Source organism: Gopherus evgoodei, chromosome 15 (genome assembly GCF_007399415.2).
Source record: "Gopherus evgoodei ecotype Sinaloan lineage chromosome 15, rGopEvg1_v1.p, whole genome shotgun sequence".
Taxonomy (NCBI): Eukaryota; Metazoa; Chordata; order Testudines; family Testudinidae; genus Gopherus; species Gopherus evgoodei.
Genome location: NC_044336.1, coordinates 11,399,282 through 11,415,483, shown reverse-complemented (window position 1 = coordinate 11,415,483; position 16,202 = coordinate 11,399,282). Strand labels below are relative to the sequence as shown.

The 16,202-nt window shown below is 49.9% G+C and overlaps 1 protein-coding gene across 6 annotated transcripts in view; it reads right to left on the bottom strand.

Moving 5' to 3' along the window:
• SEPTIN9 (septin 9) overlaps positions 1 to 16,202 on the bottom strand; it is a 267,635-nt gene that overhangs the window by 21,202 nt on the left and 230,231 nt on the right. For all 6 annotated transcript variants that reach the window (XM_030534403.1, XM_030534402.1, XM_030534405.1 and 3 more), the window contains 4 exons: positions 13,973 to 14,164; positions 5,856 to 5,984; positions 5,391 to 5,472; positions 3,780 to 3,917 (listed from right to left, as the gene is read on the bottom strand). In XM_030534403.1, the coding sequence (XP_030390263.1) occupies positions 3,780 to 3,917; positions 5,391 to 5,472; positions 5,856 to 5,984; positions 13,973 to 14,164 (541 nt within the window). The remainder of the gene's footprint in view (positions 1 to 3,779; positions 3,918 to 5,390; positions 5,473 to 5,855; positions 5,985 to 13,972; positions 14,165 to 16,202) is intronic.

The window sequence follows — 16,202 nt, the reverse complement described above, 5'->3', positions numbered from 1 at the left end:
TTCTGTAGTTGGTGCAAATGATTAACAGTAATAAGATGTGTCCGTGAGACCATGGAGAGGGAGCTGGCTGCCAAGAAAAACTGGGATCCAAATTAAAGCAGGTTTTTCCGGCAGGAGCATCCTGACAGGCTTAACCACCACACAGAGAGTTATCACTTCTGGGGACACCTCTGGTGAGCATCATAAGAATGGCCATAGTGGGTCAGACCAATGGTCCATCTAGCCCAGAATCCTGTCTTCCCACAGTGACCAATGCCAGGTGCTTCAGAGGGAATGAACAGAACAGGTGATCATCAAGTGATCCGCCCCATTGCGATTTGTGTGATGTTGCCCCCAGTGGGGACCCACAGAATACCTGTCATTACCTCCTAAGGTAGCTCAAGTGACAGAGGCCTGTGGCTGGAGAGTGAAAGCACCAGGGTTCTTGTCTCAGTTCCCTCCACTTGTGGCATATTCCAGACAGTGCTAGTGTAATGGTGGCAGGCTGGATCGAATCTGGAGCTAAACGCATGAGTCTCTACTGTATGAGCTAAAAGCCACATGGCTTTTAGCTAAAGCTGCAGAGTAGACTCATTAATCTCTCTCTGTGGTCTCGGTGCCACTAGATGGGACAAAACACCACACCCAGAAGATGTGTGGGTTATACTAGCATCTGCAGCTCACAGCTGTGTTAGAGACGCACAAAGCCAACACGAAGGGACGTGCCTTGCTTACGTAAAACTACAGGAAGCTGCTTCCCTGCTCACCACTCTCTGAAAAGGCTTATGGTCATTTCAAACAATACTCTACTCAACAGTGGGAAGAGAGTCCACCCCGTGTTAGCCCATAACCTCTGAGCATGGGGCAACTCTATAGGAGAGCAGGGGAGATTATGAAGGACAGGAGGAAGGTGCCAATGGCAATAAGAAATTAAGACATGAAACTAGCCAGAGTGTGGCATCAGGAACTCAAATACTGCATGTTACAACTCAGAGAGAGCTAGTATTTCCCATTGTCACGGAGTCCCCGGGCGATGCTCTGGAACTGCTCCCTACAAAGCCAGTCAGGACTCTGGTGAAGTCTCCTCTCAGTGAGCAGATTGTCTTCAGGGCAAGAAGCTCACACGGCTTCCACCTTCCTCGTCTGACCTTGGAGCATTTAACATCCTCTGCCCCTCCATGCGCTTCCCACAGTGAGTCCGCCAAGGCAGGGTCCTGGGGAAGCCAGGGGGTCCTGCACCCCCACTTCGCAGTCAGACATGTAAAACAGAGGTTTATTAGATGACAGGAACACGGTCTAAAACAGAGTTTGTAGGTACAGAGAACAGGACCAGCCGGGTCCATTTTGGGGGGGCAGTGAGCCAGACACTCACGTCTGCACTTCACTCTTCGACCCCAGACAGCCCCAAATGCCTCTGCTTTGTTCCTTTCCTGGGCCAGGAGGTCACCTGATTCCTTTGTTCTCCAACACCTTTAGCTATCACCTTGCAGGGAGGAAGGGCCCAGGCCATTAGTTGCCAGGAGAGAGAGTGTCGGCCATTTATGCACACTGGACCCTTGCTCTGCAACAGTCACACCTCCTAGAGACTTAAGAAATGCATAGGGGAAACTGAGGCACCCCTACAGAATTCAGAGGAAACATTAAGAACAGTCCCACTTTGTCACACCCATCCACTCCATATTCCCATTAAAGGTCCTCCCTCCCCCTGAGCTGTAGTCTATGGCCTCAGTATGTCCTGCTGTTCCCACGCATATATGCATCCTCTGTCGGGAGGCGAAAGTCAGGAGCCAGATGTCCTCTTTGACACCTGGGCAGGAAACCGTGGCCCTACGAGAAGCAACCTGAGACGGCAGCCAAGCAAGCGGGTTCTAACCCCCAGCTGGGGTATCAGGCTACACGCAGCCAAAGGCTATTGCAGGGGAAGGAGCCTGTTGCGTGCAGCATGGTAATGAAGCCTCTCAAACTGCAGGGCCATTTTCTTATATTGGAAACACATGTTCTTTGGAGAGAGAGCGGGGGCAGGGAGAGAGAAAGAGCAAGAGGAAGGAAGCAGAGAGTTGGACTTCCATGCAAACACTGTTACCCTGGGAGCAGCCGGGTGAGAGAAACCAGAACACGCCATTAGAGAGGCACAGGCAGAGGGATGAGGCTAACATGTCAGTGCCCTCCCCCGCACACACCATGGCCACACACAGGAGGAGGGCGCTTTCCATGCTTTCCCAGGGAGGGGGGAGGGGGCGGTGGAATGGGTCATTTGCTCCACCTCAAGAGCTGCATTCACAGACTCCTGCGGCTGGGTGCACGACAGGGTCAGTGGCACAGCCGCAGTGCTAAGGGTTCAACGGCCTGCAAGCGGTCACCCCTTCTAAAACTCCAATGCTCCTTGCACACAAGCGGAGGGCTCAGAGCCTCCTTTTCTTCTTCTGCCGAAGAGCGGGATTTGCCAGGTCACCAGACCTAGAGTCTTTTCTAGAAAAGGCCTTTTATTTTACCTGATCATCCCAAGGCAGATAGGGGCAGAGGGAGCTGATGGAGCTAACAGAAGGCTGCAACAGATAAAGAGTCCAGGCAGACAACCCAATCAGACAATCCAAGGCCCCTGGGGTCTTTGCAGACTGCACGTATGCAACTATCTCTGCTCTTTGCTAATGTATGTGCAGGGCCATTCACACTGACAAGGACTTTTCTCTTTAAAGCCAATGGAGGAGGAGATTCTAAGGTCTTGTCTACATGGGAAAGTTTGGTCAGTTTCACAGGTATAGTTATACCTGTCTAACATTCCACGCTGGGACAATTATTCCAGTAGAAGAGTGCCCTTTTTTTTTTTTTTTTTTTTTTTGGTTTAGTTGAAACCCCTTCCCAAGTGATGAAAGTGAAACCAAAACAAGTGACTCATATCCAAACAAAAGTGCCCACACAGTGGGTCAGACTAGTATAACTATATAGGGTTAAGTTCATACCTTGTTTATACAGAAGAAACTTCCCATGTAGACGCGGCCAGATCTCGAGTGAAGGAATCGCCACAAACCAAATGAAAATTCTAGGTCCTGACACTTGGACACTTGCTTTTTAGAGGTGCCAGGGACAGAAACGAGGCTGCACATGAAATAGGCCATGATCACTTCCAGGCTAAAAGTTCTATTTATAAATACTCCCTTCAGGCTCAGTACCAACTGGTTCGGTCTGCTCTATACTGCTAAGACAACTGGATCCTTGCTTAACAAAAACAGATAGCACGGTAGGGAGGCACTTTAAACACTGGCAAGCACATTACCATCAGATTCCAACCACTACTCACATGAACACTTGGGATACTACACACTGTTTAATCTGTCCGGCGGGGGCGGGGACAGCGGGAAATGAAGTGAGGCCTGTATATTTGTTTTACCTATGCTTGGCTAGGATTGCTTTGTGTTAATACTAGCAGCTCTAGATGGGGAAGGGAGCTAGCTATAAGCATTAGGAACTACTGTATTCATATGTTACTTGTGTGGGATTGTATACAGAGCACCTAGCCGTCCATGTGTGCATGCTTCACCATACAGGAAGTGACCAGAACCTGGCTAAACAGGATGTAGTATTCACACTAAAGATGACTGATTGGAAAAAGTTATTGTAAGGTCACACAAACCAGAGTGATTTTGAATTTCTTAGCAACTTCTGGGCAAGATTAAAGACAGAGACAGCTAGCACCAGAGAGGCAAGCAGATTCAATCTTGATCATAACCCCAACCCCACAAATACACACACCCATCATCCTAAGTAGGAAAGATCATTCTCCTGAAGAGGAGGGTACATACGCATGGCCGGTGGCTGGGATGAAGTATATACAGCAGTGAACCCTGGTGTCTGGGATCCGCCTCTTCCGGTTAACATTGAGCTCCTCCTGCAAGTACTTCTCGTACTGGTCATTGATGAACTTCATGATGGGCTGCCAGCTGTGCAGAAAGACATACACAGGTGAGACAGCACTCATGCAGTGACTCTAAAACCACCCACAGGCTACGCTCTGCACTGGATTCTGAAAGGGAGAGTCATCGGGAGTGGACAATGCTCAGCATCTTGCAGAATTGGGCCCCCAAGTAAAAGCATGGGAATGTTTCATACCACAGCTGCAGGCAGCTAAGAAAAGAATCCCCCAAGTCCTGTGTGAATGGCAAATCTTGTTTTATCACCTTTCTAAAAGGAGTCAAGTTTTCTGGGAATCCTCCCAGTCCTGGCACTCGACAAGGGGAACAAGTTGGATGCGTGGCAGCAGGACAGCTCAGCTTCTTGGCTGTGAGCTCTGCCTCTAGCACTGGGAGGCAGTGCAGAGCCTGCAACCACTTCAAGAGGACAACTGGGCTCCACCATCCAAATGCGAGCGTCTCACAATGGTAAGCAGGCATCCTAAGTGTTAGTGCCCACAACAGCCCCTCTACTGCTGCAGTAATGGACATGCGGTGACCAGCTAGGCTCTGGCCCCTTTCAGAACAGAAATATTCATGAACAGCACCAGGAGGGTCAGATAAGCCCTAGAAAGCCTGACTGCTTAGCCCTGCCATCTTCCTGCTCTTCCCCATCCACGCCAGGATCCCAGCCATAACCCTTCACTGGGAGTCACTTCTGGGAAAGACAGCAGCCCAGCCTGTGGGAGACCTGCCAGTGCCCCAGAAAGTTTAACAGAGCTTGTAGTGCTTTCCTAGACAATGTATTTAGAGAGGTTGGGGGGGCAGGGGAGTGGGCTTAAAAAAAAAGGCGCTTGTGTGCCCTCACCCCAGACATTGGTCACCCTCAAATTTGTCTGTATGCTTCCAATGTTAACCTCATCACCATGTGTGTGTGTGTGTGTGTGTGTGTGTGTGTGTGTGTGTGTGTGTGTGTACGTATGTATTGGAGAGCGGGGGGGAATACAGATATTTATAACTGATTATTTTTGCACCCCTCCCCCCCCCACGAGTGGGACACATGGATGGACGTTCAGAGGTGGTGGCTGCCTCACGGACTTTCCCCACAGCTGCTAACTCTCCAGCAGACGTAGGAAGGGCTAGGGGATCAGTCATGTCAGCACCTGCCCTGCCCGTGAAGCAGCACTCTGGGATGGCTGGGCTCCACCCCCTGGCAGAGGGAAGGCTGACTAACCATAGCCCTTTGCACTGGAGCCTGCCAGGGAAGGAAGCTGGCAGGATTCTCTGGTTTCCTTTTGCAGCTCATCAGCCCAGCTGTTCAGCATCTCCAGCCTCCCTCCCCGCCCCTCGACAGCCAAGCTAGGCAGAATGAGAGCCACAAGGGATCTACATCTTTGCAAATGCGCCTCGGCACATTCCATGCCCAGGAGCAAAGGAAGGATGGTGCAAAGCGAGTCCCCACCACCACAGGTAAGGCCTATGCCAGCCAAGCAGCAGCACAGCCCAGGGCACTGTTCTCCTCACCAGTTCTCATTGTTGATGTGGTCTCCAAACCCTGGGGTGTCAATGACCGTCAGCTTCATACGGACGCCTTTCTCCTCAATATCTGAAACAGAGACATCCAAGGGATGGTATAGGCCATAAGCAGAGACAGGCCCAGTGTGTAGCCTTGCCTTACCACCAGAGATCTCTCCAAGCAGCTGCCGGCTTGGTACCTGCAGCCCTCCAAAGATACAGCATCCTATCACATCAGTGGCATTTCAACTGCATTATAAAGAAGAGACTATGCAGCTCAGCTCTTTCAATAATCCATATAACTCCTCCCCCTGTGAAGCATGATACCCCACCAGCAATCTCAGCTGATTGCATTCTGGCATAAAGGAGTCTAGGCTGCTGGATACGGAGAAGATGCTCTGGCTTCTCTTGGCCTAGGAGAAGCCTCTAGAACTCTGTCACCCCCCAAACGGCATGTTTGCCCAAGAGACTCACCATGAGTGATCGACTTTATTTCGATGGTTTTGGGGATTCGCTCTTCAGAAGCTGGCTGAACGGATTTCCGGCTGACTTTGGATTTGAAGAGGGTGTTGATTAACGTGGACTTCCCCAAGCCACTCTGACCTGGAGGACAGGGAGAGTCAGAACTGGAGTTGGAATTGACTCCATTTTACCTTTATGGGAATTCCCGGTCCACACCATGCATCAAGAATACATTCTGCTAACTAGGGTGGGGCCAAATCCGCAGGCAGTGCCATTGCACATACCAACAGTTTCTTTGCAGAATTTAACAGCATTTTCCACACCCTCTGAGATATTTTTTCACACAAGCAGATGGCTGCATATTGGCTTGGTTACATGTGTGCTGGTACCCTCTACTGGAGAAAACATTTCAGACTGGCTCACGTTGTGTGCCCCCGCTGGCTGATATAGCAAAGCGGTTCCTGTAGCCCATTCAGCCCAGATCTGTTTTGACGGGGAAAGGTTCTCTTGCTCATGTCACACATTAGTCAAGTGACCTCAGCATGTGGGTGTGGATCACTGGAACTGCAGCTCCCTCTTTACTAAGGATGCTTTCACTTTCAATGAGGCAACACACTCAGTGGAAACAGCTTCCTCCTGCAATCAATACAGTTCTCTGCTCCCTGTCCCTGTTCAGAGTGGAACACAAACCTCCTGCGTTTGAAGACATTGCCTGGAGATGTGGGATGGAAAGCGCAGGGATCTGGCACCCCATAGAGGGAAGTCAGACAAGTGAGTCCCTCCACTATGGAACAATATCTTGCTTGGCTGAAGACGCGCTAGATGGAAAACATGGCCCACTTGGGCACAACTAGACAAATTCATTGGGGAGCATGTGAATAGCTAGTTTGTCCGTAAGCTAAACAGCAGCGGCTCACACGACCCGTAAGGGCAGAGATACACATAGCACTGAAGGGGTAATGTTTACCCCTTTATTAACTGTTAAGATAAGTTCCTGTCTGCATCCTAAAAGACTTGCCCCATACCGGTATTGCCCTGGCCTCTTCCTTTGTCAGTCAGTGTTAAAGGCATTCTGAACTATATGCATTTCCTCACCTTTTGGGGGCGAAGCCAGACTTTCAGGCACCTGCTCCCCTACTTGGTGTAAAGTTTGCTTGTACCAATCAGAAACGAACACACACAGTTTTTGGGCCCCGTCCCTTATGACACTTCTATGATGTCATAGTGGGTATTTTAGGCTGGTCTGCCATGTGCAGGCAGAAGAGGAAAAAGAAAAACGAATCCTGTGTACCTTGTGCACACCCGTAACCGAGCCTGATCACCTCGAAGCCTCTCTCAGCTCACGTGTTTTAAGCAGAGTTTCTATGTTTGCCGGTCGTTATGAGTTGGTTTGTATTCGTAAGTACTGGTTATTACTAAATGCTGCATCTGTGTTTATAAATATTGTTTACTGCATCTTTGTTTATAAATATTGTTTGATAGTAAATACTTTAGCCATTGTATGTTTTAAGTTTCATTAATCCTATTAGCTAATCATATGCTGCTCCCCTACCCCTTGTAACTATCCCCAATAAAACTTTTAATTAATTAATTTTAGTTGTGTGCGTGCCTGCAGTTTGCATCGTGACCCATACCCTCCTTGCATCCCTTACCTATACAGTCTATTGCCACGTGCAGCCTGGTAAATAACAGGACTGCATTTTTCTTTCGCCCCTAAAAGTACGTGGCAATCTACATTAACCTTAACTGAGCCAACACAGAGGCCATACAGTCATCTTGAGTTATTTATTTGCCCCCTATAAGGCTTCAATAACCATTTTCCTCCTTAATAAGAGGATGGGAAACAGACACGCTCTCCTTCTGCCATGACCCCTTCAATAAAGATTCTCTTAAAGGGACTTACAGATTGAAATGGCTCATAGGAGGACTGATCTACAGGCTTCCTTCATTGTCTGTCCCACATGAATTCCATTCCTTCCAAGGCTCCCTCTGGCTTTATCTCAGCCGATATTAAAGAGGACACTCTAAACTGTGTCTTATGTTTTTGATCATCCACCATGACAAACCACTTCCCCCAACCTCTTCAATAAATCCTGCAGGGGATCGATACTAATGATGCAGACCTGGGCTAAAAACACAATCCAATGGTTTATGGCTGGGATCACAAAGGGGAATAAATTAAGTTTGGGGATTGATCGGTTCTTTCAGCTAAACTGATGAAGCATTGGCTCTGGCCCCAGAAATCAGTCACATTTAACAGGACCAGAAGGTCTCTTAAAGGCCAGATTTGGGCAGCACATGGCAGCTTGGGCTAAATCCATCTCTCTTGTTTAGATCAATGTTCCAGGAGAAATAACACAATGCTAGTGCTAGAAAATTCCTAGGAAAAATGCTGTCAGACACGATAACGAGTGGGGCCACTAGCTTCTAACTAAATTTGCAAAAACACTTCAGAGTAAGCTTAGTCTGTCAGAGCTCCAAGTCTCTGCCCCACACCCAACCTCCATGCCCATCCTTTCAGGACCCAGAAGATCAAAATATGCCCCTTCCCCTCCCCCCAAGTATCCAGAAAGCTCACAGGTCCCAAAAGCTTTTGCACTGGTTTACTCTCCCGTACTATCTCCCCACCCGCTTTTAGCCATGCCAACAGGAGGAAGTCTTGTTTTTGTTAGTAGGCAGAGCAGCTGTGGTTGCAAAAGGAACACAGGGAACAAATACAGTTCTTTGCCCTTTGCAGAGAGTTTCATCAAGCAACAGAAGGGTTAACAATGCCTGAACTATAAACAAAATAGGCTAATTAGGTATTCTATTTGTCATCCTGTTAGTTTTTCTCATATGCTTCTAATTAAGAGGTGATACATTGTTGCAACCTGTGCTAGTCTGTTCCTGCATCTGACACTGTTTAATTAGCTGGAGTGAAAAACACTAGAGAAGAGCAGCTCCTGGGAGCTGGTAGCAGAGACAGAGGTTGGAATGCAAAGTTTTTTGGCCATCTCTGGTCAGTACCTACTATGCTGATTTTGTTCAGGAAAGCAGTTACTTTGCAGCTTCTTAATACCCCAGAGAAAGGAGCCATTTTTTGCATAGTCCTTTTCCTGGCGGTAACCACACCTTAGTGACAGGGATTAGGGGACTAAAGTAGTTCTGGTAAATCCAGACTGACCCACGAGTTAAACACTTCCAGGAATCTGTTCAAAGCTCTCAACAGTATTGTAGAGGACATTAGTAATGCCCATGGTGGCAAAGGTCCCCAGAGAGGTTTGCTCTACAGAAAAGATGGTCCTGTGTTGAAGGCACCAGACTGGGTCACAGGACACCTGGTTTCAATTGCCAGCTCTGCCACAGGCTTCCCGGGTAATTCTGGGCAAGTCACTTAACTTCACTGCCCCTCGCTTCCTCAGCTGTAAAACGAGGATAGCAGCTCTGGTCTTTGCAAGTGCTCAAGTGCCAGAGCGGGGGCCATACTGTACCTAGATAAGGGTCTGGGCAATACAGTGGGGTGTTGTCTGGCTCTTTGTGGGGCTGCCCAGCTGTGCACTAATGAAGAAAAGCAGAGGACAGACCAAGGAAGAGCTGACTGGAAAGAACGTCTCCAGGGAAGGAGTGCTTCTCTACAGCTCCTGTAAGTAAGTTGCCTGGGAAGTTTCTCTCCAGTACAGGTTCTTTGGGCGCTCTGCACTGCCACAAGACTAGGCTAACCCTGAGAAACCCGCTCAGCTGCATTCAAATGGACTCCACAGAGCACATGCTTCAGATTAAGCCCATCAGGAAGAAGGACTGAAACTGCTTGGCTACTCCTCATTTCCCCCTTCTGTCTGTCCGAACCAGAGACATGTGGGTGGCTTCCAGACAGTTTCAGGAACATGGCAAGACTCCCAGATTCAGAGAGAGACAGAGACAGACAGACACACAGACTACCCCAAAGTAATACCTCAGTTCTGTGAGAGCCCTGAAACAAGCAATTGCCTCATCCCCTTGCCCTTATCTGTACAGATTCAGGAAGCCTGTTTTCTCCCAAACTTGCCATGGTATTTAATCAGGCAGGAGAGAGTGAGGGGATGATGGGAGATCCCATCCTGGGGCTTCAGACTCAGACCTGTAGGGCTAGAAGGGACCTTGAGAAGCCATCTAGTCCAGCCCCCTGTCCTGAGGCAGGACCAGCTAACCCTAGACCATCTCCGAGAGATGGTTGTCCATCTTGTCTTTATAAAGCTCAGTGATCCATCGCAAGGGTCACCCTCCCATTCCCACGCACTGAGCACCTCCCGCCCCCTCTGTTGCATACCCTGCGTTTTCCTGTGACAGGCAGAGAGTTTCAGCACTTGTTTAGGCTGCCACTAATTCCCTGGCCTGTGAACACTCAGCCGGGAGCTTGCCAAGGAAAGAACAGTTTTCCAGCCACTGTGAGGCATGGGCTTCAGTACCATACATGGCCTTCTGCCTAGGCAAGTCCGGGCCCCTCTTCAAAGTCTCCCATCACCACCAGAACTGCAGAAGGAAGAGGTGCCTTCCCACTGCAGCCTGCCCTGGGATGGCAAGAGGAGAGTTGTGGCTCCTGGGCACCACCCCCAAGCTGTGAACTCAGGGTATCCCAGGACAGGGCAGAAGCAAGTCCAGCCCTGGCAGGGGCCATGGGTCTCAGTTCATGCAACTTCAGATCTCATGAAGGATCTTGATCTTTGGGGGACAGAAACTCAGCTGAAATTGCAGCTGATTTAGAGAGAAGCTACTGTAACCCCCCAAAACTGTCTCAGGCTCATCAGCCTCAGTGACTCTGACCCAAGTTCCAGGTTTGTTGTGAGCCAGGCCTGGTTTTGGGTTCGCTGCACAGCTCTTTGGGGCTAACCATGGTAACCGGTAAGGAGGCACCGGCTGTCCAGGAGCATGTGGGAAAGGGATGAGGGTAGAGAGAGCAAGAGAGCTGCATGTTAGGGGGTGGGAAGCCAAGTGCAGAATCAGGCTCCCAGGGGAGCAGACGTCAGAGGAAAGCGACAGTGCCAGCACACATTGCGGTTAGGCCAAGCCACTCCAGTAGTCTTCGGCCCCCAGACTTTCCTTCTGTGCTTCGCCAGGCCAGGTAAACAGTGCTTTGTACCCTCCACCATGAGGGGTGAGCAGACACTGTCCTGCTCCATCCCCACCAACAGGAGACACTGAGGGAGAGAACAAAATACAACAAAACAAAAAAACACACATGCCAGAGGTCTTGTGCTCCACGCAGACTCGGTGTTGCTTTCTCTTCCTCTTGCACCCTGACATGAGTCAGTCACCCTGGCCAAGTCCTGCTTACACTTGCTGAAGAGGAACTGAGGAAGGGACAAGCTGCTTTGCAATCCCTTATTCCTGGGGATTATGCAGGAGTCAAGTGTAGGGTGATCATATTTCCCTAACTGAAAACGGGACATTGGGTGTAGCTGTGGGAGGCTGGCCAGAACCTGGCCCAAGCCGCCATCACAGGCATCATGACTTTTTTGGCAAAACCGGGCATTTCTCCCTGTTGCTCTTACCTGAACATTCCTTTGCAACTTGCCTAGGGCAAGAGCAAATGGGAGAAATGCCCAGAGTCGTGACATCCAGGACAGGGTTTCAAAAGGGGGTTTGTCCTGGCCAAAACGGGACATATGCTTACCCTAGTCAAATGGGTTCTGACTTCCAGAACCCAGGCTGAGTTTCATGGGACCAGGCAAACCTTGAACTTTGGAAGATGAGCTGCTTAGATTTGGGTACCTCTGCAAAGCACGGAGCATTGACGACAGTTCTACAGAGACATTTGGATAGCGCAGGGAGCACGAATCGCACTGGCTGTGCTCATTTCTTTTATAGACAGATGCTGCTTCAAAGTTTGTTCTTCTGTAAAGCCTCCCCCTTATTAACCAAACCTATGGAGTCCACGTGCTCGGATTTCAATTGCCATCTGCTAAGGCAGGCAGCTTTAACCTGAGGCAAGTTTCGGCAGAGCCAAGCTGCAAACCTCTTAAAAGTAGAGGCTCATAAAACGGAACCTTTGATAACCACAGAAGGAAAACTGCAACTAGAGCAGCAGTAAGGAAACCGGAAACCCCCAATTGAGGGCAGGTGGGCTGCGGTGGTGGGGATGGCGGGGGACCGAAGAAAGACTCCAGGTTCCTTGTCCTTTCTCCACTGCAGCCTCAAAGGGATAACAAGAGCTCAAGAATGTCTGTCGGCTTATCGGGTTTTTGCACCAAGCTCCCCATTCACAAGGCCAGAGGGAAAAGCAAAGCTCCTTCCCCTTGCCCACATACCACAAGCACCAGGGATGCTATAATCCCAGCATACATTGCATATTGGGATCCCAGGGGAAGCTTTTATATGCTGCAGGCCACTCAGGCTGGCAAATGGTCCAGCCAGAGGAGCCTCAAAATGGGGCCAGCCCCGTTGGGGTCCTTTAATTACATCAGCGACTCTTCAGTGTTATTTTCTTCCCTGCTTATAAAGCTGCTGCACCCCTAGTCCAGCTCTGAGAGCCAAGTGGTTTGTTCCTCACCAACACAGCAATGGAAAAGGGAAGCAACTGGGACGCAAAGCGACAGCCCCTCCTCTTCATCATAACACATCAAGAATTCAGCTGCAGGGGAGTAGAGACCCGGGGCCACACTGTGCCATGCCACGCAGGCCCTGCTTACACTACAGCAACTACCCTGATAATGGTGTCGGTTTCCAGCCCTCTTCCTGCACACCCCTCTTCATCTCCAGCCTCATACACCCCACCTGTAATATGCACTCCCCTCCGCCCCCAGGCCTTTCAGGGAAAGAACTTTGCTCTGAGGTCTTGTTTCACAAGCAGCACCATCTCACACAGCGCCTGGCATCCCCTGGTAAATGCAGCAGATCTGGGGAAACTCACGTACAACTTGGGCAGTGTAGAGGGATGGTCACCCGCTCCTGCCCTGAGGGGCTTAGAACAGCCCAGCAGAGGGCTGTGGCTGTGGCAGGCAGCTCCCAGACTGATTGGGGAAGTAGGCACAGCTGGGAGCCACACCCCAAACAGACCACAGAGGGCCCCTATAAAAAGGCTTTGAGCCAGGTGCATAGACACACTCTTTCTGTTTGCAGAGGGAGAAGGGCCTGGTTGCTAGGGAGCTGAGAAGGTACCTGGGGAGAGCAGGGCTGGGGGAAGGCCAAGGGAACTGGGGCGCTCCGGCCTGGAAAATCCCAGGCAGCGGCCTAGTCTAAGGCCAATTGGGTACTGGGGTTGCAGAGGGCAGCCCACGGGTAGGCTGAGGCAGGAGGTCCATACCCCCCTTGCCTACGATGAATGGCTGAGACACTGCAGTTTGCCCCAATGAGTGGGGGCTAGATGGTGACTGGCAGTAGCCAAATACTGAGGAGAGGTGGGGATAGTGGGTGGGGGTTCCCCTGAGTGAGGAGACCCACAGAAACTGTGAGGGTACTGCCTGGGGGCAGCATCCAGAGAAAGGAACATCTGAGGTCTGAGAGGGCAACAGAGGCCAAGCGGCAGTGGGACACTGGCCTGCAGAGGGCGCTATGGAGACTGGAAAGCTAATTCCCAAGATGACCAGCAGGAGGCACTGCAGGGGTGAGTCCCGCACCGTTACAAGCAGAATCACTGCTTACTACTTGTTTGTCTGTAGTACAGTAAAACCTAGAAGTCCCAATCGAAAACCAGGCCCCATTGTGCTAGGAGCTGTACATACTCACAGGAAGAGGTTGAAATCATGCAGTTACTCCTGGCCTCCCACTTATACCATCAAACCACTGCACTGGGGACAAAACAGGAACAGAGAGAGGAAAGACTCCATGGTCCACAGCACAATGGGGGCACTCTATGTGGTAGCAATGAGGTCTGGCTGTGGAAGCCCCCACTAGATTTAAGGGCACATAAACTCTTAAATGCTAAGTGATGCCTGGCACCACTGATCCCATCCCACTCTGCATTTTAACAACTGACAGCAAGACAGCTCCCTTAAAGTGGAAGGGAGTTTGCTGACTCCTAATGCAGGAATTCCAGCATTAAATGTTAGAAGCTGCTCCTGCAGAAGCTACAGGGAGTATAATCCTGCCAAGGAGCTATGAAATAAACACCTTGTCCTCCACCAAGCTCAGCCTACCGGCATCTCCTGGGAGAGCAGCATCTGATGGGAACTCACCAACTACCATGATGTTGAACTCAAATCCCTGCTTCATGGCTTTTCTTCTCATCTGCTCGAGGATGGCGTCGATCCCGACGTAGCTGAAGTCGGGGGCCGGCTTTTCGGGCCGTGGTGGTGCCGCCTGCTTGAGGCCGGTGTCTCTGGCGGCGTCCGTCATGCTGGGCGTGTAACTGGGAACTGCCTCTGGACCTGTGGAAGTGAAGGAAGAGCAGTGAGGAACTCTGGAAGTAAACGCTGAGTGCAGAGCAATGGGCGGGGACGGCAACAAACACCCTCTTTCCCTTTAGCTTGGAAGTTAAGAGATGCCCCGAGCATGAGTGGCAATGACTAACCTAGCCAATCACTGCAAGTGAAGGGGGGACAGACAGGTTAAAAATGGATCATGCATCACAGACCCTTCTTCCTTGGAGTGCAGTAAGCTTGGTTTACCATTCACTGCACCCAACTCTGGGTCTAGGCACATTACCAAGCTTATTTAAAGCAATTTAAAATGGAATAATAGGTTGTCCAACCAGGCCCATACCAGAGACCCCTCCTGCTGAAATATCTTCCCAACCCCCATCATTTCCCCACCACCACACTCCCCATTCACAAGACCTGCCTAGTAGAACAGGCTGCTCTTGTGTCATCCCAGAGATCATCAGAAATCTGATTACGCAAATCAATCACAGCAAGGAGGGAGGCAAATTCCAGAGCCAAGAAACCTTCCTGTAAGTGTCCTAGTCATAATATTTAGTAAGACTGATGAAGTCTTAGTGAGATGAGATCTCAGCACAGACCCTGCTACTAAGGGCTTGTCTACACAGGGAAATTTACCAACTCAGCCGTAGTGGTAGTATTACACCGCGCTTACAGTTTTGCTTCAACTGCTTCCAAAGAGACAAAAGCTAGGCTGAAAAGAGGCCACTCTAAATCCTGAAAGAGCGTCCACACAAGGTGGGGTGGAGGTGTTGGTTTACACTGCACATAGTTGCAGAGATAATTATACTGGTGTAGTTCTGCTGGTAAATTTCCCTGTGTAGATAACCCACTACTTGTTGTTCATAAACAGGATAGGACTGCCTGGTTTGAGAGACCATTGTTGGGTTTGTGGATTACCAGAGGGAGAATTAGTAAAGTTCCACTGTATTGTCACGATTAAGAGTGTATGTGGAGGCAGGGGGAGGAAGTAGCGTGTGGGTATTCAGAGCTTCAATTACTCTATTAATAAAGAAAAAGTAAGTGGCGAATAACTCCCACACCAACGTGTTAACAGAGCTGCAGGTTCGTGCTACCTGTAACGAAACGCTGCAACTTTAAGCTGCTAAAGGACAATTACAAAATGCACAAGTGTGCCCCACTCCGTTTGGAAATGGCTTGATCAGGGAAACCCTGTAAATTAAAAGGGGGAATAGCTAAACTGCATCTCAAATCCACATGTGATATTTCTGCTCCATGGGCCAGTGTGTTATTTCTAGGGCCCCCAAACTAAAGTAGCTCATGAATTCTCCCTTCCCAGAAGGAACCAGAGCCTGCAGTGAGAGCCAAAGTTGTTCAGTTTTAAGAGAAAAACTTCAGTAGAAGCCAAAAAGTTGCCACCCTATATAATGTTCAAACCCCACCCCCCTCCACCCACACACACACCAGCCTGGGTCTTGGAAGTTGCAGCCTAGGGCAGCATTTCTCACATGCGGCCATCGGGCTTATCTTGAGGCCACAGTCTCCTGAGCAGTGATTGGATGGGGGGGGGAGGGGGAAGTAAAGCAGCAGCCCCTCCCCAGGGGCCACCAGCAGTGGTTGGACCCTGCCCTCCTCTGGAGCAAAAAGAACAAGAGTACTTGTAGCACCTTAGAGATTAACAAATTTATCTGAGCATAAGCTTTCGTAGGCTACAGCCCACTTCATCGGATGCATAGAATGGAAAATACAGTAAGAAGAAATTTATACATACAGAGAACATGAAAAGGTGGAAGTACTCATACCAACTGTAAGAGCCTAATTAATTAAGAGAAGCTATTATCAGCAAGGGAGAAAAACTTTTGAAGTGATGATCAAGATGGCCCATTTGGACAGCTGACTCGAAGATGTGAGAAGACATAAGCTGGAGGAACAGGCAGCCAGTGAGTTCCCATCCTTCCTGGGGTGGGGGTTGGGCTTCAGCCCTGTGGTGGTGGTGGTGGAAGACTCCAGCCAAGGGGGTTCGGGCTCCACCCCCCAGGACCTGTCCCCTGGCTATGTGGTGGCATGC